Source organism: Emydura macquarii, unplaced genomic scaffold (assembly GCF_026122565.2).
Source record: "Emydura macquarii macquarii isolate MOO-44397 ecotype Brisbane River unplaced genomic scaffold, CSIRO-AGI_Emac_v2 contig_320, whole genome shotgun sequence".
Lineage (NCBI taxonomy): Eukaryota > Metazoa > Chordata > Testudines > Chelidae > Emydura > Emydura macquarii.
Window position 1 is genome coordinate 5,975,813 of NW_027130457.1, and position 22,418 is coordinate 5,998,230.

Genomic DNA, 22,418 nt, shown 5'->3' on the forward strand with positions numbered 1-22,418 from the left:
AATAGAAATCAATGTGCTTTAGGCTCATGCTTTAATACAAAATCCAGTATAAAACAAATAAGGAAAAAATGAGTTCTTTTAATCGAGTGTATCTCCCTCAAAATACAATATTGCCAAGATTTTCTTGCTTTGGATGTAAAGTATTTACAAACAAGGAAAGTCCACTTATTTTTAAATGTATCTTGCCACATCCCTTCAGCTAAATCCTTTAATCTCAATACAAGTATATGGCTGCCTCTTAAACACAGTTATACCATTTGCTTCAGTGGACTTGCTTGTCACCCTATTCCATGTATTTCCTCTTTGCCTGAATTCTCTCTTAGGCAATCTAGAAATGAGGAACTATTATTATTATTTTATTTTAATAACACCTCTGTGTCATGAAGTTCTTTCTACCTAACCCAAATCAGTTTGACTGTTTGGCTTGTCATTGGCATGACTGCCTTACACTTACAAGTCATGTTTTCCAGAGCATTTGTAATTATCTTTTGAAATGGAAACTAAACCCAAACATACTATTTTAGGTGAGGTTTAACCAATGATTGGCACAGTAAGAAAATTGCATCTTTTTATATGTATTATTCTTTTGAGGCTTCATCTGGCGTTCTCTTACACCCCTCCCCCCACTCTCCTCCCCCCCCAGCAGTTTACAAACTAAGGAACTAACTCATAATGAAAAAAACCATGAAAGTGTTAGATGCCTAAGTCCGAAGTGTTTTTCCTGATCATAATCTCAGGCACAGGATTCGCACTTTCAGGAGGCTCAGGACAGATCAGAGTAGACATTTAGCATCTTAAGGAGTCGGAGTCTTGCCTGCATAGACTTCAGGTCACATTAAAGCCCTTACTTTAGTACCTTCTGGCACATATTCACTGAAGATCTGTGGACACCACAAACTGATAAATTGCAAGTTGCATTTCTGAAGAGGAGGAGGAAAACAACAATAACAAATACCCTGCATCAAGTAGAATGGTTCTTACTTGCATACATTAAAGCCAGGGAAATTCTAAAGTTAAGGCTACCTCCCTGGTCTAAACTTTATTTAGGTCAGATTCTATCACAGTTACACCAATATAATTATGGAGTATTTCCATTAAAACAGTTAGTGCAGTTTCATGTGATCCTCTGTCAGAGTAGCCCACATCACTACTTACTCTCATCACTGATGAGTTATTTATTTTTCCAACACGGACTGTGTGGAGCAAATATTTGATAGAGGCTCTTGTGAGCGGCACTGAATAGGTGCAAATAAGTCAATTTAAAGGGACATTCAGTTTAAAAATAAAAATTGCCCTCCTTTAGAAACTTTAAACATTTTACGAATAACATCTCACTCCTGTAAATGAGAGATTAAAGAGAAAAAACATTTGTTTCAGTTTGTTTTGTGCATTTGTGAGTGCTTTTTTTCTAGTAGTTTTCATGGTTTCTTCTGGATACCTAGTCATTTTCCTTTTTTGTTTGTGTGGGTCTTTCATGAGCCGTAGGGGGAAAAACATGTTTATTAAAAAAGAAGAAAGGAAAATGCACAGGCACTCAGGGCAGGTATAGAACCTTGAACAATTTTAACTCATTTTTGGAAATTGACTACATTTCAGGTTGATTGTATCACACTAAAGGACTTTGAGAGCCTTCAGTTGAATCTCCTTGCTTTTATGAGTTTGTTGGAATGTTGACATTATATTAGGATAGTTTTATTTTTAGTGTGTTGTTAATTTTTACATCAAGGGACACAATGTGTGTTCAATACAGTGTTCTAGAAGAGATGAGTTGTGGTTCTGGCCATTTTAAAATACTTCACAGAATACACTCTTTATGTGTGTGTTTATAAAGTAAACCCCTTTGAAAGCAGTAGTGATCAAAGAAGTTTCTCTCTCTCTCTCTCTCTCTCTCTCTCTCTCTCTCTCTAAAGTCTACTGGACTCCAGGGCCATATCTTACCTTCACATTCTACTGATTGAAATCTGGAAGTACTTTACTGGTGTTATTCTGACTTAGACCAGTGTAGGTGAAATCAGAATAAACTTTTCCAGCCTGTGTATCTAGCACAGTGCATGAAATAGACACTGTCTGTGCTAGAGTGAACATCCTTCTGTAGTTTAGTTGGCTGTCTTTTTCAATCTCAGAAGTGGCTGCATTTTAATAGTAGTCTATATATAGTATTTAGCCTCCAGTTCCGCAAACACACACATGATTAACTTTAAGTACATGAGTAGTTCCAATGATTTTAGGCAGAAGTGTTTCCAGTATCGGGGCTATAGTTTGTAAAGTTCTGTTAGATAAAGAAGGAAATAACTACTTAGCATCTGTTACTGTTCTGTGTACAGCACCTATTGCCGTCATAAGGTTTCTGTGCTTTATTTCTTTAAATGAGCCTTGAATGAGTCTGCTGGATAGTTAATAAGATTAGGACTCCTAAAATGAGACTTTTCTGTGCTATGCTGCATGTTATGGTATTGTGCTTAGGACTGAATTAGTGTTTCTTCTATTTGTTTTAATTCTGACTGTGAAACTGTGGCTGTGCTTAAATGTCTTATCCCCTGGCTCTCTGCATTCTCTCCACTTGCCCGCAGTTTGAGAGCACCCTAAACAGCTTCCTGTGCTGTCAAAGCCAATATTGCTGCTTAGAAACCAAGGGGGGGAGATGCTCTTGAGAGCACAATAGACAGCAGCTGTCCCTCAGGACAATGCAGTTCACTGCCTGTACAGGCTCAGGTAGTGTGAAATATATATCCACTGCCATGAGGCAGACACATGTCACACAGCAGGCAATGGCTATTTAAAATGTATTGATGAAACTAGCTTTGCATAATGGTGGAATTCCTTGGAACAATAACCATGCTTTTCAAAGGTTTAGTCACTGGTTTAACTCCATTAATGTCAGGGTTGTTACACCAGGGATGAATTTGGCCCCAGTGTTTGTTAGTAACTGCTTAAAAAATCAATAAGTAGCATAAATTGAAGGAGGATTGTTATGTGATTAAAATAGCTGAAGGAGCTTAGTAGGTCATACTATAGCCCATGGTGTAAAGCAGTGTTACAAAACTCTTGTTATCCACCGTAAGGCATTATTTTGATGGATGGATAAAATATCCTGCTTGTTGGTTTTCATGATCATCATCATGGTAGAGGGAGGGCAAGCAGATTTTGTGTCTGGACATTTCAATGACAATTTTGTAAGGCTAGTCCAGAAGTGATCCTGGGTAACAACCACACAATGCATGTGTCCGCATCACAAAACCACTAATATGTTGGGTGCTTCTGGAAAGCATGCTTGGCAATCTCAGTTTGGAAAATGTTAGTGCTCTTGTTGTTAACATTTACATCGTGCCCTAGAATAAAATACAAATATGCCCTATAGATTAAGAGGTTAATCTTGAAAGTCAAGATTGAGGTGCTGTTACAAATGTGACAGGGCACTTTCAAAAGTCTGTTTTCACCATTCCCAGATGCATCCTTCACTTTCAACAACATTAAATTCCATAGAGGTGAGGGGAGGTAAAACAGTGAAACAATCATATTAGTAGTAACAGGAATAAATTATTAAAGTAATGCCTGGAGTGACCAGCAATTTTTATAGATTCTTCAACCCCCTGGATAAATCAGTGTCTAGGACACAGATACCCAGTCTCAGTGCGGTGAGAAAAGTAGATTTTAGTAGCTGAATTTCTTACTGGCCCTCTGTTCTCCTTCTAAAGCTGTATCAAATCCTGCAGCCACACCACACTAATTATCCTGAGAATGGGAGGGGTTGCCATGGTGACCGAGCACTTTTTAAAGCACAGGAATGGTGTTCATTATTGTTCAGTGTCTTTAGCTGTGGGGGAAAAGGTCAGTATAGCAGTTGTTTTCCATATGAATTTTGGCCTCTGTGCCAAAGAGGAGGTTGAAATGTACTTGCAATGTCTGTAAAATGGTGAGTGTTACCGAACTTTATAGAGCTATTTGGACTGAGCAGTTTGGTTCAGAAGTTTTTTTACTGGTCCTGGAAATAAACATGATAAAATATTGCTATGGGAGAGAAATGAATGGAAGGAGGGCTGTTGTGGTATTAACATCTTTGTTTTAAACGTTGATTGCTTTTGGGAGAAGAGGGGTTGAAATTAATGCTCTAATATTTTTGAAGTTGCTTTCTGTGCATATTTTGGTTTGTTTTAAACATTTAATTAAATAGAACATAAAACTAATAAATTAGTTTAATTGTGACTGGCAGCAACAGGAGATATTTAATGGAACAAAGTTGTGCAGTTCTAAAATAATTTTTGTGAGGTTGTGTTTTCCTAAGATTACATGTTGTGATAAAAAACATAACTTTCAGGAGCCTTTCATGTGATATGACTAATAAGAAGGAAGCCTCATTAAAGTTCACAGTTTGACAAACAGTGGAAAAATATTTTGAACCAGTGTCACTGATCATTTGATACAGGTCCCACTGATGTCCATTGACTACAGTAGGAGCTGGGTCAGGCCTTGCATAACCCATAAGCTGTGTGTGCCATACTCTGCACTCAAGGCTTCCTCAGGTAGATGGCCTGAACGAGCAAAACACTTGAGTAAGTGGTTTACTGTAAGCAAGTGAGTAGCCCCACTGAACTCAGTGGAATTACTCACCTTATCTAGTCAAGCACATCCCAATGTACTTTTCAGGATTAGGGCAAGAGTGCTCAGTACCTTTCAGGACTGCCACCTTACACTGATTTCAGTGGCATTGAATGGTTATAATTTAGGGAAGAATTCGACTCTTCCACTGCAGCATTTGGTCAAAAGTATAATTTCAAGATATGGCAAAAAAGCAGGTGTGGGTTGCAGGACTCCAGGATCTTAAATAAGAAATGCCACTGATGTTAATTTTGAGGTTTCAATATGCGAATGATCGGATGTAGCTTATGTGGTGCATCTCTTGTTTCTAAATAAAAAAGATGTTAAAAGAGCTAAACATAAAGTTAAAGAAACAGAATGTTGTGACTGAATATGATAGGTAAATAAATGCATTCTACCATGTACACACAATAAAATGGCCTGTCTGCTGCTTTGCATTAGTAGAGAATACATGACTACCATGAAATAATAGTCATAAAATATGACTAAGCAGAGGAGGGGAAAGACTACAAACTTTTCATCATCAACTTTAAACAGGAAATGAAATGTTCATTGTTACATAATTAAAAAACCAAAACAAAGCATGCACCAATCTATTCCTTAGCTATTCTAACTGGTTTCAACCCCTATGTGTGTGTGTCACTGATGTTTGACACAGGAACAGGACTGCTTATCTCCAGGGAATGCAGTTTAAGGATTTTTATTTTTTGTTCAAACTTGTAGCTATTAATTTAGCACTTTCTTGGTCCTTTCCACTCTTCAGTTACTGAGAGCAATGTCTGGTTACTAAATACAAGTGAAATGAAAGGAGATGGCTGATTGGGTTAAACAGGGGCTGCAGTGCTCAAAATATGGAGATTACATTGTGTAATTACCATTTTAGTCTGTTTCATCCTGAAGAAATATTTTATATGCCCTGAAATGCTCATGTGTTTAGAAACTATACAGCCAGTGTAATGCATTTTAGATGTAGGAACCTATGACTTGGCTCCATTCTTCTCTGATTTGTATATACAGCTTTTTTCATTTGTTTTCCCAAGTTCTCACATTACAAATTTGATACAGACCATGTTAATATCCGTTATTGTTGAGAAAGTTATTTTAATGTTAAAAATCTGTTTGTTTTAGATGCCAGACCAGTTCGAACAGACCGTGGTGCTTAACCAGCTACATTATTCTGGGATGCTGGAGACAGTGAGGATACGAAGGGCTGGCTTTCCAGTGAGAAGGCCCTTTCAAGATTTTTATAAAAGGTAAACCTGCAATGGCTCAGTTGCATGAAGCAAACATAAATCCTGGATATTGAGCTCATGCTCTTAACTCAGGGGATTAAAAACTTAATGAAATGAGAGGGTGAGGGGGGAGAATCTCTCTTGTCAAATTGAGATAAATATTTTTTTTTTGTGGTGGGGTCAGGTATAAAGTCCTAATGAGAAACTTGACTCTGCCTGAAGATTTAAAAGGGAAGTGTGCCGTCCTCCTTCATCTATATGACAGCACAAGCACCGAATGGCAGCTTGGAAAAAATAAGGTAAAATCATCTTACTAGATAGTTATCCTCTTTAATTCCATGTCTGTTGCTAATAGGAGTCTAAGGATAGTATTAAGGTAGCTCCCAACTGCACAGCTGTAGTTGTACTTACTCTTTGTACTGGGGTGGAGGCGAGTGGCCCTGTTGTGGAGGGTGCTATACAGACACATAGTAAGAGCTAGCCCTTGCCCTAAAGAACTTAGTCTAAGGCTTTGGTGCTACAAACACTTATGCATGGAAGTAGCTTTATTTATACAAGTAAACTATTTGAGTCCAATGGCACTACTCATGTGACTGAAGCTACTTGGGTGCATGAGTCTTTGTAGGATCAGGGCCTAAAAAGTTGAGGGATAGATTTTAACACCCTTATTCACATGGTGCAGTTACTTGCTCTGCAAGAAGACCAATTCATTCCTGTCAGACTGCTTGCAGAATATGGTTCTTTTCAGTGGGTGAAATCCTGGCCTCATTGAAGCCAGTGGGGCCAGGATTTCACCCAGTGTTTTAAAGGGTGGCAGAAATGAGCTTGCTATTATTTGCACTGTGCTGATAATGGAGATGCATGTTATCAGGCAATTAACTCTCACTTCTGCATCTTCTCCAACCCAGATAAACATATTTTAGTTCATGAGCAACCAACCCCCACATTATTTTTGTTTGTTTTTTTTTTATTGGCTGCAACCCAGAGAAAAAAGCTTGATCTCAAACAACGGGCCTTTGCAGAGATTCCATCCTTCCTGTGAATTTATTTCTTGGTCTTCTCAAATCATTTAATATTATTGCACGTATAGATATTCCATATTATGGGAGTCTAAGAAACAGTTAAAAGTGTACTGGGCAAAGTACTAGGGAATATACTGTGAAGATCAATCCAGAATTGGTCAACATCATCCAGGAAACCTCTTTCATCTTTTACTGCTATTGTCCCTTGATGTAACTCACACTGATGCTACTGGGCCATAAATTATGCATGAGGAATGAGGGAATAATAGACCCAGAGGTAAAGCTAGCTGAATTGTCACTTGTCCAGTATAAATATTTGTGAAGAGCTTTGTTGTTATTATTATTGATGTGTTTTTACCATAAGAAATCTATTGCAAAGATACCTTATAAAATACCTTGTAAAATCCCATTGATTTCAGTGAGACTTTCTGCATTTACATTGAACAATTCCATCCATTCCATAACATATCTAAAGAGCTTGAAAAGAAGTGAATGGAAATACCACAAGTGTTGTGTTCTTACAAGGTGAAATCTCAACAAAAAAGCAGCATGTTAATAAATCCAAAGGAGCCCATTAAGATAACATAAGTAGAATTGAAACTGTCTCCCATTATATTGAGACCTAAAGACTTATAGATAACTTTGATTTACATTGACATTGATCCCCCCCTTTGGTAGACCACTGTTTACAAATAACGCAGTAAATTCAAAACCATAACTAGGTTTTGCTTCACATTGCATGTTTTTTCAGAGGCATGTATTGTATTGCACCCACTCATACGAATTAGATTCATGTTGATTAAACCATGGGCAATGCTTCAAAATTTAGGGAAATATACAGGAGAGACTCCACACTGCTCTGAAAGCTCCATATACATTACAGCCTTCGCAGCTGTCAAAGCTGGTTTTACAACTTTCCCAACGTTGTGCAAGAATCACCTAAAGGGGCTGGTAAATGTACTTGTGAAGCAAGTCAGTAAGGAGCTTATTTCTGAGGATGGCAAGAGGACATCAAATTCAAACTGTACATCTTGCATGGGCACAAGGTCACCTGTATCACTTGCAAAACTCAGCCCAGGGAGCAAGCCAAGGGCAAAGTGGCAATCAGTTGTCTTGGTTTTTACATCTAAATCAGACCCTAGATGTTGTTTTAACTTTATCTGTAACTGCCCTTCACATTATTGATGAAAGGGTCATATAGTATGTCTGTTTTACAGTAAAGAGGAAGAGGGTAGCCTGGTATCCATTTTTTAAAATTACAATATACAAAAAGAGGACTAAAACAGGTTTAACAGATGGAAAAAGACTTACTCTTTGTGGTATTTAATGATCTTATCATTCCATTTTGAAGTAAAAGGATAACATCATGGGGATTAGGGCAGCAGTTGGGATATTTCTTGTTTTTACATGCCCAGATTGAGGAAAGCAGGAAAATACAGAAACCCATGCTTAATACGTGCTGAAACCCCATCTAAGTGCTTTCCTGAATGAGGACCATCGTGAGCTAGAGAGAGCTAGAGCAAAATCTGAGAGAAGAAAAGGACAGCAGACCCACTGAAGCAGAGGCTGTTTCACAATGGGTGAATAAAGACTTTCCAGAAAGAGCTAGATGGTGCAACCTTTCCATTGTTGAACTCTTAGGCAGTGGGATTCCTCATGTGAGCAAGTGCTTACCAATGTTGGGTAACTGTTGTGTAATCCAACCCCTTTCTGGCTCCACTCAGGATTGGTTATACCCTCCCATATGGGGAGTGCTACTGTTTTAACTGATGAGAAGTTGGTTTTGTGTGTGTGTGTGTGTGTGTGTGTGTGTGGTGGGGGTGGGGGGTGGGGTTGGGTTTTGTACAGAAGTAAAACAATTCCAGAAAAAGTCCTTACTCATAAGGAAATACTTTATTTCCCATTAAAAAATGCATCAATGCAGAAAAATAAATTTAGTCATATCTGACTTTCATCTTTTTTGTAATGGTTATTTCTGCCAAGTTAACCAACCCTGCTTCAAAAACAAGGGGCCATGAATCCAACAGAGCTCTTCTGCTAAGTAACCAGCTTGCACTTTCCTTACAACTCATTTTCTCGGTGCCCGTTGAAATTGAAACAGTGGTGAGGATTCTGGCTCCAAACAGCCAGGAGAATTGCATCCTTTTTCACCTGAACTCCGCACAGAGTTTTACTTGTCTCACCGCACAGCAAAACCCAACCAGTAGAGTGTCAGCCTGTGAGAACTACATGGGAGGAACGTGAACACAAGGTGCAGAGCAGCTGCACAGCCACACTACACCTGTGGATGGGAGTAGCAGTTGCAGCCCTCTTTGCCTCCTTCTGACACCCTTTTCCTCTCCTGCACTACACAGAGCTTTGTCTCCGTGTATGTAGTTTGTGCATAGACCCACACTGGCCACACAATCACTTCCCCTCCTCAATCCCTAATCCTAGGCTCCTTTGCACAACTTCCACTGAGGTTGGCGCTGGTGTGTTTCAGATGCAGAGTATCCCTACCCTAGCCCCACACACTCTGCCCCAGTGCAGCCTTAGCACCACATTCCCACTATATTTCTGGCCATACACACCCATAGCGGTGCCAGATGATTTAACACTAAGAGACAAATGGAAGAGGAGGTCTGGAAAAGCTCTTATGCCACTGAGGGCACATAGCACAGGACTATGTTATAGTGTCTGAATTAGCACCATTATTGTTAAGATTGGGTCAAGCATAGGAGGTTTGTGATTCAACCATAAAAACTTGTGCCAGGCTGAAATTGAACTTTAAAAGTCCCCATTTGGGAGCAAACTTTCTTTTTTGAGTTCCAGATTGTTTACAAAAGTCAAGTTACAGGAGTGCAAGAATACAATTAAGATTTACCCATTTCAGGTGCAATTTACACACTACTGTAAACCTTAGAAGCTAAATGTAATTTTGCAACATTGGTGTGGCTTTGGCGTGAGTGTTCTCGAGTTAATGAGGTATTTAAAGATGGAAAATATAGAAATAGATCATTTACAGCAGTGGTTACTGTGCATGCCGTTTTCTCATCAAATTTCCAAAGTTTGTTCAGTGAGCTGATCAAGGGTATGCTCTCCTTTCAGCAAGTGCATATACATCTTACTTCGTTATCTTTCCACAGCAACATACTCACAACTCAATAACAGGCAGAAATCTGCTCCTTAATCAAGCCCCTGAACCTAAAATGGCTTTCATTTAGATAGATGCTACTCTTGCTGACTTGATTTGTACCCTGGTAAGAGGAATTTGCAGGAATGGGCCCTCTAAGAGTTTGCAATAATCTGTTGTTACTCTGAAGCAGTTTAAGCCTCAAGGCTGAATTTTCTGGCTCTGTCAGTGTCAGACTGTTCACATAGTTAAGCCATAGTTCTTTTCTGTGTGTATTAATCTTCAGAAGGACAGAGCTACTTTGAAGAGAGTCCAGTAATAATGTTGCTGACTATAGTCATTAGTGAGTAGACAATTTGGGTAAAATCCAACGTCAGGATCTCATGGAATGGAGGAGAAGGAGCTGTTGCCATTTTTTTTGTTTTGTAGTTTGTTTTTTAAGAGGAAATTGGTTTTTTTTTTTGTTTGTTTGTTTGTTTTTTCCTTTTAGAAAAATATATATATTGGATTCTGAATTCTTCCTTTAATGACAACTGTGCTGTCTAGCTAACTATATAACCTTGCATCCCAGCAGCCCTTTATCATTGTCATTGTTATGTTCGTATGCATTTATAAGACAGCCATCATTGTGGTAGCTGAATTCACATAAGCCAGAACTTTTCTTACATAGGTCTTTCTTCGGGAGTCCTTGGAAAACAAGTTGGAAAAGCAGAGAGAGGTCGAGGTCACCAAGGCTGCCATGATTATCCGAGCACATGTCTTAGGCTACGTGGCACGGTAGGTAACAAGGTGGGAATGTTAGTTAGTGGGCTGCATATGCAGACTCACTTCTCCTTGGAAATCCCTCCCAAATGCTGCGTAGAGGATTCTCATTATTTTCTGATCGGAATTGGGCATCCAAATCCCATAGGTAGTTTGGAAATCTCAACCATTGCTTCTTGTCAATCCTTTAGTAAAACAGTAGGTGGCTTGACTTGTTTTTAATAACTAAGATGTCAAAGTGTAGAAGATACAGCGGAGGGGGAAGTCCAGCGTTCATATAATAATGTGGGACCAGATCCACAGTAGGTGTAAATCAATGTAGTTCCATTGAAGCCTATGGAGCTACACTGAATTACACTAACTGAGGATCTGGCCATGACAGAAAGAGGAATAATCAGTTTATGATTCTTTATTCAAGAACAAAAGAAAAATGAAATTAGGTGACTGAATTATGATGATTTATTTGCTCACCTAGTTCCATGTATTATGTATTAGAGTCAGGGTAGTACATCCCATCTGTTTACTTCTCTATTTCCTCTATAAGTCAACAGAAAACAGTTCAATAGTTGTTTGCATAATGAGGTCTTTTCTTTCATGTGCATATTAATCCTGTCCATATATTCTGACCAATATGTCCCATAAAACAACAAGAATTCTTTTTTTAAGGAAAAAGCTATCCTGCTGTGTGTGATTTTTCTTTTTATGGGTGTAGGATATATATAAAAAACTCTGGTAGTTTCTAACAGCATCTCCTTGTCAAGGGTATTAAAAATGTAAGGCTGGGCAGAGGGTGTGTTTACTGAGTCATGATGCAGCTAGCTCTCTCATAGAAAGGCCTTGTCCACCTCCTATGGAGAGATAACATAAACCATAATGGGAGAGGTGTCACAGGACCAGAGTTAATGCCTCTATCCTTTTTACTACTATGGACTCTGTAATGCAGGCCAGTAACATAGAAACCTCTGTTCACTGGTCTTCAAACCCTCTTTACAGAGAAGCTCGCTCTTTCTTCTTTCAGAAAGCATTATAAAATGGTGCTTTACTGCGTGGTTGTGATCCAGAAGAACTACAGAGCATTCCTTCTAAGGAGAAAGTTCCTTCACCTGAGGAAAGCAGCCATAACCTTCCAGAAGCAGCTGCGAGGCCAGATTGCTCGACGTGTTTATAGACAGCTACTAGAGGAGAAACGCCAACAAGAGGAGGAGAGGAGGAGGAAAGAAGAGGAGGAAAGGTGCAGTGTGCACTGTTGTTTAGCTCTGAAAGGCAGACATTAGGTTTCATGCTAAATCACCTTTGCCTCAAATAATGACAGCTGACTTTGTAAATCTTTACTAGTGATGTTGAGAGATATGTGTAGTCTTTATGGGAGTTTCTCATGCACACAAGAGGAGAATATAACCCATATTGGTTTATTTTGAGCTGTTACTTGTATTTGACAAAACCCCTCTGAAAACTCTACTACTGCCCTCGTGAAGTATTTTTCCCCTCCCTTTCTTCTTGCTAATTTTTTTTTTCTTATTCTTGCAGGGAAAGGCAAAGGCAAGAAGCAGAACGTCTTGCCCAGCAGGTAAATTATACTGTTAATACTTTCTGCTATCCTGTTTAAACGGTTGGGGCAAGAGAGAGAAATAATAATAACAATAAAAAAAAAAGCACCCGTGGCATTTAAAGTAAATTTATTACAGGAGTTGGCGGGTGAAGCCAAAAGAAACTTGATATAGTTGTTTGCATGGGGATATCTTTCACATCACACTTCATTTAGTTCCTGGCGAGGACTGAGCCTTTTGCATGCATTTGAGCTTTCCAGTGTCTGTGGGTAAATATAACAACACTTTCACTTCATTTTCTCATGTGGAGGGAGAAGTGTTCTTTTAAATGAACAGCATGGAAGGATTAATGCTTGAACAATAGAAAGTAAGGAACCTTGCATTTGTTTTCGGAATGCAGGCTGAAGAGGAGAGGAAGCAGCAAGAACTGGCAGCCATTCAGAAAGCCCAGAAGGAAGCAGAGCTGAAGCAAAAGCAGGAGAAGCAGAAAGAAAACAAACAAGTGGAAGAGATCCTGCGCCTGGAGAAGGAGATTGAAGACCTGCAACGCATGAAGGAACAGCAAGAACTGTCTTTGACAGAGGCTTCCTTGCAGAGGCTGCAGCAGCTCCGAGACGAGGAACTCAAACGGCTCGAGGATGAGGCATGCCGAGCAGCTCAGGAATTCCTGGAGTCTCTGAACTTTGATGAGATTGATGAATGTGTCCGAAACATCGAAAGGTCACTGTCTGTGGGCAGTAGTCATTCTGCCACACTCAATGAACTGACTGGGAATGCATGCAGTGAAAAGCCCAACTTCAACTTCAGCCAGCCGTACCCTGAGGAGGAGGTAGATGAGGGCTTTGAAGCTGATGACGATGCATTCAAGGATTCACCCAATCCAAGTGAACACGGCCATTCAGATCAGAGGACAAGTGGCATTAGAACAAGTGATGACTCTTCAGAAGAGGATCCTTATATGAATGACACAGTCGTGCCCACAAACCCTGCTGCTAGCAACACCATGCTTATTCCTTCCAGCCACGACTCTCTCAGTCTCCACAACTCTTCGAGTGGTGAATCCACATACTGCATGCCAGAAAATGTGTCCTGCAGACCCCAGAATTCTGAGGAACTGATTTCTCCTGATGGGGACTATGATTATGATCAAGATGACTATGAAGATGGCGCCATAACTTCTGGCAGCAGCGTGACCTTCTCTAATTCTCACAGTAGCCAGTGGTCTCCTGACTACCGCTGCTCAGTGGGGACATACAACAGTTCTGGAGCATACAGATTCAGCTCTGAAGGAGCCCAGTCCTCTGTGAGTACCTTTGTCTTGTTCTCCACTAACAGTACACATTCATTCAGAAGAAATGGTAGTTAAATTTTTCCTTGAAAGGTAAGAGTACCAAATCCAGTTGCTGTGTCTATTCCCATAAATATGTGCGTGCATTATAAATAAAGTAGTTTGGATTGCGTACACTGAATTTGGACATAGTTATCTACTGGCAATCAGATACCATTGGGATTGGTGTACTAGAAATCCACAGACAGATTAGATGTGTGAATTGCATTCCTAGTTAGAGTGAACCTCTGCTTACAGGGTTATATCCTCCTATCAATTTTGATGCAGAACATCCCATTAATTTCCATCAGGAATTCTTCTCTGGGGAAGGGGGGTGAATTCATTGTAAAAGGATTCAACTATGTATGCAGGATAGAATACTATTGAATCAACTGTTTGCAAAGAGCCATTAGAAACTAGATTCACAAAACCTTTCTTTGTCAACAGTAACTATCATATGATAGCAAAACTTCATATTATTGAATCTGAATTCTTGGGGCACTTCTTTCTCCTTTGTTGAAGGCTCTTCTTCATGGCTGTTCCTCAAACTCTCTCTAGGCTTTCAGACCTTTTATTCCACCAACCATAAATCTCTTGAAAGAATTTGGTTTCATCTATCACATAAACACCCAAGAGATTTATGGTTGGGAGAATAAAAGGACTGGAGCCTACAGCATGTTTGAACAACCATGAAAACATACAAATACTGACTGAGGGCAGTAGCAGCACTAAAATATCTCAGACTGTTGCCCTTGGAATAAGTTGGTATTTCTTTGACTATTTCTGGGGGATTTGTTTTCTTGTCAGCTTATCTTCTGAGGAAGGCTCTTCCTCTGCTGGACAAGGGCACTCTTCAAGAGACATGGAACGGTTTTGTGGGCAGAGGATTAGGACCTGGGGATCTCTTCATATAGGAACGTGTTTCAGGAAGCAAGTTCTGGTACCTTCCACCCACCGACATTAGGGAATTAGCTCGTGTGATGCTCTATGGGAACTTTTTCATACCAGCATTGCCTAGGATATCTAGTGACCAATTTACAATTCCCACCTCGGAGAATGAGTGAACAATTATATATTTCATCCTACTACATTTCAACAGTCTGGACTGAAGACTCTTTCAAATCCCCAACCCCTTTCTGTGTTCTAAACCAGTTCAGGAACTTGGCAAACCTCTGAACATTGAAGAGCTGGGAGTAGGAGGGGAACTTGTCCCATAACTAAGGATACTCTGTAAATTTTCCTTTTTGAAAACCTAAGTGGAGTGTTACACATAGGCCTTGAGGGATGGGAGGAAGTAGGGCACACAGTTGCATCCTTGAAAAGGATAACTCCCCTTAACAGCTGTAAAGCTGTAAAGCATGTTTGTTATATAGATAGTAGGGCTAATTTATAAACCAAGTGCACAGTGTGAGCTGCTGAACACGCTCACCTTCCTTTGACTTCAGTGGGACTGGGGAGAGCTCAGGATTAGACCCTAAGGACTAAATTGAGATGTACGTGTGTGCGAAAGGCTGTCGGACTCTGGGGAATGATATCTGAGGAGACAGTGACTTTGCCAATGTTCCGGCAGAGGTAGGGCATGCCTGAATGAGCCATACTGTTGAAGATAGTGGGAGGCATTTCAAAGAGGCTTGAGTGAGTTAGTTATGCCAATAGGAATTAAGTAACAAACTCACTTAGGTGTTTTTGAAAATCCCACCCCTCATTCCTGACTGACAGCCCCAAAATGAAATTTTCTGCACAAGAGAAGACAATAATTAGACTGAAAGTCTGCCCACAATGGGAACTGGGAGAAGAAAGCCTTGTTCCCAGCAACACTGCCTACTCTGGTCCCCCTTTCTTGTCTTCACAGCACCTTTCCTTCCCTGCAGGAGCAATATGGGGATTACTAGCAGTAGGGATCATAACTACAATGGGAATCATTGTGTTCCCAGCTGGAGGGTAGGGGGATGACAAAGGTCCACCAAGAGCTGTTTGAGAAGTAGGCAGGATAAGTTTTTCATGCATGAGTTTCTCTCCTCTCCCCACCCATCCCGCTTAACCAGTTGTGCAATACACATCCGACCACAGTGCATATGCTGTAGAACACTTCACAAAATGTTATGGCATCAGACTTAAAAAAATCAGCTTTATAAAAATCTAAACTTTGCTTTCTCTTAAACTGCTTTTATTCTGCAGCCATTAGCCATTCTGGCTAATGTGTTAAAGAGGCAGTTAACATTTGTTTGACACGTTCTGCTTCCTGCTCTGGTTGCTCATTTCACCTTCCTTCCACAGTTTGAAGACAGCGAAGAAGACTTTGACTCCAGGTTTGATACAGATGACGAACTTTCCTATCGGAGGGATTCGGTCTACAGTTGTGTCAGCCTGCCCTACTTCCACAGCTTTTTATACATGAAAGGTACAGAGTGGACCAGAGCTGGTTAAAGAGCCAAAATGTTTAGAAATCTCTCTAGTATTTTCCCATTTATGGGATTACTACTCTCTTTCAGTACTGCTTGCTGTTTTATGATTTCTTTAAGGAGTGATGGAATGACCTGGACCATTCTCAACTTAAGCTCTGATTGTAATGTCCTGTATCAGGGAAAGTTCAGTTTGTTCCTCTTCTGCACAGGGACATTGACTGAGCAGCTCAACTTCATTACCTTTTATAGTAAGCATCCACTTCATACAACATCTTCACTGACTAGTGATCAACTGGACACTGAGATATGTCTTTTAGAGCGGCAAGACAGCCTAGAAAGTCAGGTTGTCCCAGAGTTAGAGAAGAAACTGTCCCTGCCTCCCAGCTCTTACAATCTAAATACATAAATAAAAATATTCTGACATGCAGTCTGTAGTAGGAGCCAGTACCAGAGACCACTGAAGTCAATAGGAGTCTTTCCATTGACTTGAATGGGCTTTGGATCAGTAATCCAAGAGAGGGCTATATTACAAAGCACTGTGAGAGATTTAGGAAAGAATATATTCAGGAGTTCTTTCATTATGATTCTTAGTTTTCCAGGCAGATGAGTGGCAAAAGCATATAGGCTGTATTCTATTCTATGTAGGTTCTTATATCAGGTTTATCTACATAGTGCCCCTCATGTAAAAAGCTCTGGGAACTTACAGTAAATTTTTGGATATTTGTGGGTCACGTATCTCTTCCCACTAACAACAACGACAATTACTCTACAAACTGTGCAACACACATCAACTCTCCTTACTAATCAGAACATAATTCAGTTCACAAATCCAATATTACAAAAATACAACCCCACGAAAAAAATCCTTAAAACCAGTTAAAAGTTACAAAAGGTGTCATAGAAGATATAAATCACAACCAAATTAATGAGTAAATGTTCTCCAGGAACATTGCCATCCTACAAACGGCAGACTTAAAGTTGTCTGGGTTTGTATCACCATGGTGACTGTGGCTGATTTGTGTTGATTGCTTGGGGTAGAGTTGGTGAGGTATTTGTGAGCGGGTGTGTATGTGTGAAAAGGTGATGTGTGCAGAATGGCTTTATGCCATGGCCTGGTCTGGGCTTAAAAGATTTACTAGTGTTACTATGTTGGTTATGTGGGTGGGGTGTTTGCCAATGTAGTTGTATTAGTAAAAATCCTAGTGAGGTTGCAGTTAGTACTGGTATAATTTATTTTAGTTCCCAAACCATAATGCGCTATATCAGTATAAGCATTTATACTGGTATAACTGCACCCACGCTAGGGGAGTTATGGTGCTTTAACTGTGCCAGTATAGTTAAAGCAGCAAAAGTTTCCATTGTAGATTCAGTTTCCTCAGCTGTAGTAACTCTTATGATTTTGAGTTTGGCATTATTTGCTCATAGCAACCTTAAATATTTCAGGAGGTTTTTTTCTGAGTTTGAATATCTATTAAACTTCTCTGATGTTAGCGTTGCTTTTGTTGGGATGAATGACTAGGGGCCCGATTCTCATTTACAGTAAGAACTCTTTACACCCTTTATCCACTTTAAAGCTGTTTTCCATTGCCATAACAGTGTGAGGTGGCCTTAGGGTATATGAAAATGAGGGCTTTAGTCTCATGCTTCATAACAGAAAGGCAGCAATATTGTTACTTCAGTGGTTGGCAACACCTCTCCATTTCAGTGTTGATTCAGTCTCTTGATTTCATTATAAAGGTTGGTTACTTGTTACCAAGGTTCTTCGAGATAGACTCTGCATGTTCACAGTCCTGGGATTAAATGTTTTAGATTGGTGGGGTTTTTTATTGTTTATTTTTTAATGTAACTTTTTAAAACTAATCCTCTCTTTTCTGTCAGGTGGTTTAATGAACACATGGAAGCGACGCTGGTGTGTCTTGAAAGACGAGACCTTCCTATGGTTCCGTTCCAAGCAGGAAGCTCTCAAACAGGGCTGGCTGCACAAAAAGAGGGGTGGATCATCTACACTCTCCAGAAGAAACTGGAAGAAACGCTGGTTTGTCCTCAGACAATCCAGGCTCATGTACTTTGAAAATGACAGCGAAGAAAAGCTGAAGGGTACCATTGAAGTCCGAACAGCCAGGTAGGTTTATATGTGCATTTTGGTTGGACATGGCTTTGCATAAACACCTGCCAAGGCTCAACCCTGAAAGGTGCTGAGTGCCCTGAATTCCCATTCATTCATGTGCATGCATATGTTTATGCGTGTGAGCAAAAATACTTGGTATTGGTATTACTTGACTCCAACTGAAGTCAATGGAGGTCTTACTGGAGTCAGATCAACACTGAGCACATTTGAAAATCCCAGCTCATATTAGCAGCCCTTCTTATTCAGTAATCATTCTCCAGGACAATTTGGGACATGCTGCCAAATCTGCAGCCACAGGGAAACCTGGAATGAATAAAGCAGAAGAGGTATTGTCTAAGTCTTTAGTCCTGTAGTTTTTAATCTACAGTGACTCACAGACAGATGTCTTCTCTGGGTGGCCTGTAGGTGCACTGTCATGCTCCTTTACCTTCAGAATAAATACAGTCATTTCCTGGCCTAACAAGTTTTCTAAAATTATATGGCGGTTAAAAGAGGGCTTTATAATGGAAGCTGGCTACAACCTTAACTATGAGGAGGCTACCATCTCTCTGCACTATATCAGATTCTTATAATGAATCAAAATGCTCTACAGTCACATTTTCACACTATATGGTGCTTTAGCTGTGCAATCTGCATTGACTTTAATTGGAATCAAGTCACTAAAACTCCCACACAACACTTACACTCACTCCTACATTGTTTATGTATTATCAGGTACAGATAGTTCCATGTGTTTCACAATTCTAAGCCTCTGAAGGCATGTTTAAATCGATTTTCTATGTGAAAATGCCTTTACTTTCTCTTCTAAATTTTCAATACATTTTATGTTTTGGGGTTTTTTTTTGTGGGGGAGGTCCTGAGTGGGTATGAAGATGAAAGACTGATAGTGCTGGCTAGTATGTAATCTGTCCCACATGGCTTTGCTAGTATATATTAGGATTGGTTGCAACACCTTGTTCCTGTTCTCTGCTTCTCTTGAGCTGAGTCTATTATTTGTATTCTCTTAGATTTAACCTAAATCAAAGCTCAGACAGGTTTTTCTGTGTGGAAATGGCTGCTCTCTCAGTCTGCACTCTGGGCCTGATCCAATGTCTACTGAAGTGAATGGGATTCCGACTGACTTCAATGAGCTTTGAATCAGGCTCTCTCAGCATGTACAGATCTGTCACAATAGTAGTAATGGGCAGCTACTGTCAAAGTAAATCCATGAATATAGATCATGGATTCTTACCCTTTTGTTACTCTTATATTTGATATTCACATACACCGTATTGCTTATTTAGTTCTTATTACCATGTGTATCAAAATCCAGATTTCTTGTTGCCATATTTGTATCAGAGTATTGTTTCAGTAATGGTCATCTTAGAAAGCTTTTTGATGAATTTATCTATTATCCACTCTACTTTTAAAGATGAACCTCAAAGAAGATGTTTAAAGCTAAAATGAACTCTTCAGAAAATGTATTAGCACATATAAAATAACATAAAAAAAAAAAGGAACTTGTATCTAAAAAGATCTACATTGAACAAAAAATAAAATATCGTTTCTAGGCAGTGGATTTGGAATTTCATATATTGTTTAATCAGGGAGCAGATTCCTAAAGCATCAGAGCTGTCGTCAAAAAGAATGGAATATTGCGCTACTTCACTTATATTATTGAAAACACAAATATTAGGGTGACATCATAGTAAGAAGGAGGGAAGTAAAATTCAGGAAAAAGGCTAACATGGGATGATTTTTTTTTCTTAAAAAATTAAAAAGCATTTTAAATGTGTCTGTATGTGTTTGACAAGGGTAGATCAGATATGTTGTGATAGGAAAGAGATTTATGAGAAAAGTGTTGGTTAATTAACAAGGGGAAAAATAAGCTTAAGACAGAAATGGTGGGGTGGAGGCGGAAAGTCAAGAATCACTGCTTAAGCCTTGGGTCATGCTTAATGCTGCATGGAAATAACCAAAGCCCTTTTAAATACATAGGGCAAGATTTTGAAACAATGACTTGTGAATGTTTGGAGGCCTTGATATTTCGATGCCTGACTTGAAACACCTCAAAGAGTTTGATTTCAAGAGGGTGGGTGCTCAGCCTTTCCTGGAAATCAGGTCCCTTTAATGTGTCAAAAACTGACAGACAAAATCTCTAGTCATGTCTGAAACTCTTGGCCTGCATTTTTTGAATCCCCAACAACCCCTTCAGCATTTTAAGGATTCAGGGTCAGACCTTATGTATCCTTTCCTCAGCACTGGTTATCCTTTCAGAGATGGCTGTCTTCACCCTCCTGTTGCTTTTAGTAAGGTTTTTTGTTTTTTTTTAAATGACAAGTGGGAAAAAAGGCAACTTTGAAAAGTAAAGCTTCATGGTGCTTTGAACGTGGCTAACATGGACAGCAGCTACAAAGGCTATGACAAACAGTGTTTTGATGAATTGATAATGTTTAAGAAACTGCAGTCTGAAATGCACATCTTAAGTAAATCAGGGTAAAACCAAGTGAATGTTATTCTGAAATATTAGAGTGTCTAAGCTGCTCGGCAGAAGGGCATTGTCACTGTGCCTGGAGTATTTCTCTCTCTTTAATTCTGGCATTTGCATCTATTTCAGGGAGATTGTTGATAATACCGGTAAAGAAAATGGGATTGATATAGTAATGGCCGACAGGACCTACCATTTGATTGCCGAGTCTCCTGAGGATGCAAGGTAAGAGGATCACTAAGCTTTTCATACCCATATTATTCTAACTCTTGCAAACAGCAGCAGTATATCGACCATCTTGTATATGTAGTCTCTGAAGGTATTGGCCAGTAGTATTAAACACATTGCATTTAATCCCCTTTGCAAGATCTTCTGAGGCAGTTGGAGATTGCAGCCACCTGAGGTTGCCAGTGGCTGCAAGGTACAGAAAAGAGACGTGTCACCAGTGATGAGATAACCCACTCAGCTGCCACCTAACCATGTAGGTGCCTAAGTTTCTACTAGGAGGCATGTGCGATATCACCTAAGTCCTGATCCCACTGAGCTGTGCAGCATCCTAGCTCATGCGTGAGCCAGGTCTGGCATGATTCACAAACTAGGCATTTCTTTGCCTATCTTGCCTGTGGAGTGAGTACACCTATCAGATCAGCTGGGAGTGACCACATTGGAAGTTTTTCAGGTGGGGTGTGTGTCTATATCAGAATACTTAATAGCCCAGTGATTAGGTCTCCCACACCCCATATGAGTGTTTTCAAATCTTCATTCTGCCTGAGGTGGAGCAGGGACGTGAGCTTGGATAGTTGGCGGGGGGACTCTCTCAATCTCTCCTGTGAAGCTGTTTCACTTGTATAAATTATGATTCAGTGGACCAGAGAGAGACTGACTCAATAGCCTGCTAGTCAGGGCACTCCCCTGGATATGGGAGACCCAAATTCAAGTACCTACTCTTTATCAGACAGAGCAGGGATTTGAAATCAGATGTCCCACCCACTAGTGAGTGCTATAACCACTGGGTGAGAGGCGCGCTCACTCATGAGCACAGGTGAGAAAGCTGACCTGGTTTAGGCACCTGAATCCAGGAGTGGGTTCAGGACTCTGAATCCCAAGTAGAGATAGCTGCCTTCCTCCACACAGGAGCTAAGTGCTTAACTACCTTTGAGGGACGGGACTTAAGTCTCCAGCCCCCTGTCCTCTGCATGTCCTACTGGCTAGCTTAGGCACACTTTGTGTGCTGACTTCTGTGGACCCTATTCTTAGTTGCTTCTCTCTCCCCCCAGGCACTGTATAGGGAGCTTGGGTACCTAACTCATGGCAGAGAGTTCCACTGGGCAGCAGAGCATCTAAAAGTTAGGTGTTTCAACACTGAGCCTAAGTCCCCTTTGTGGATTCAGCCCTTTACACTTCTATGACTCAGTTTTCTCATTTGTAAAATGGAACTAACGCTTCCTTTCATCACAGGGGTGTTGAATACAAATTAATGTTAGTAAAGGGCCGTGAGATCTTCAGACTGCAGTATTATTATTCATGCTTTAAAGGGCTACTGTTCATCTGTTGTAATAGCACAGTTAATTCACTGATTTCTTTTGAAATTAAAATTAGCTATTAAGTCATCCTTAAAATTATAGTCTAAATCCATTTGTAAGCTTTCCATTATTAACTTGAGAGATTTGTCATGAGATACAGTAACATTTAAGTATAAAGATCCAGTTAGACAGTTTTGTCTGTTTGAACTATGGTACATTCCTGGCAAACAGCTCTACTGAGGAGCCAACAAGAAATTACCAGAGTTTTAAGGGCTTTCATGTTCTCAGTCACGTATC

General features: G+C 39.9%; 1 protein-coding gene across 2 annotated transcripts in view; it reads left to right on the forward strand.

Annotated features, from left to right (window-relative positions):
- MYO10 (myosin X) overlaps positions 1–22,418 on the forward strand; it is a 235,838-nt gene that overhangs the window by 186,474 nt on the left and 26,946 nt on the right. For both annotated transcript variants that reach the window (XM_067569804.1, XM_067569800.1), the window contains 9 exons: positions 5,725–5,849; positions 6,013–6,127; positions 10,633–10,739; positions 11,743–11,955; positions 12,252–12,291; positions 12,672–13,574; positions 15,876–15,999; positions 17,882–18,125; positions 20,728–20,823. In XM_067569804.1, the coding sequence (XP_067425905.1) occupies positions 5,725–5,849; positions 6,013–6,127; positions 10,633–10,739; positions 11,743–11,955; positions 12,252–12,291; positions 12,672–13,574; positions 15,876–15,999; positions 17,882–18,125; positions 20,728–20,823 (1,967 nt within the window). The remainder of the gene's footprint in view (positions 1–5,724; positions 5,850–6,012; positions 6,128–10,632; positions 10,740–11,742; positions 11,956–12,251; positions 12,292–12,671; positions 13,575–15,875; positions 16,000–17,881; positions 18,126–20,727; positions 20,824–22,418) is intronic.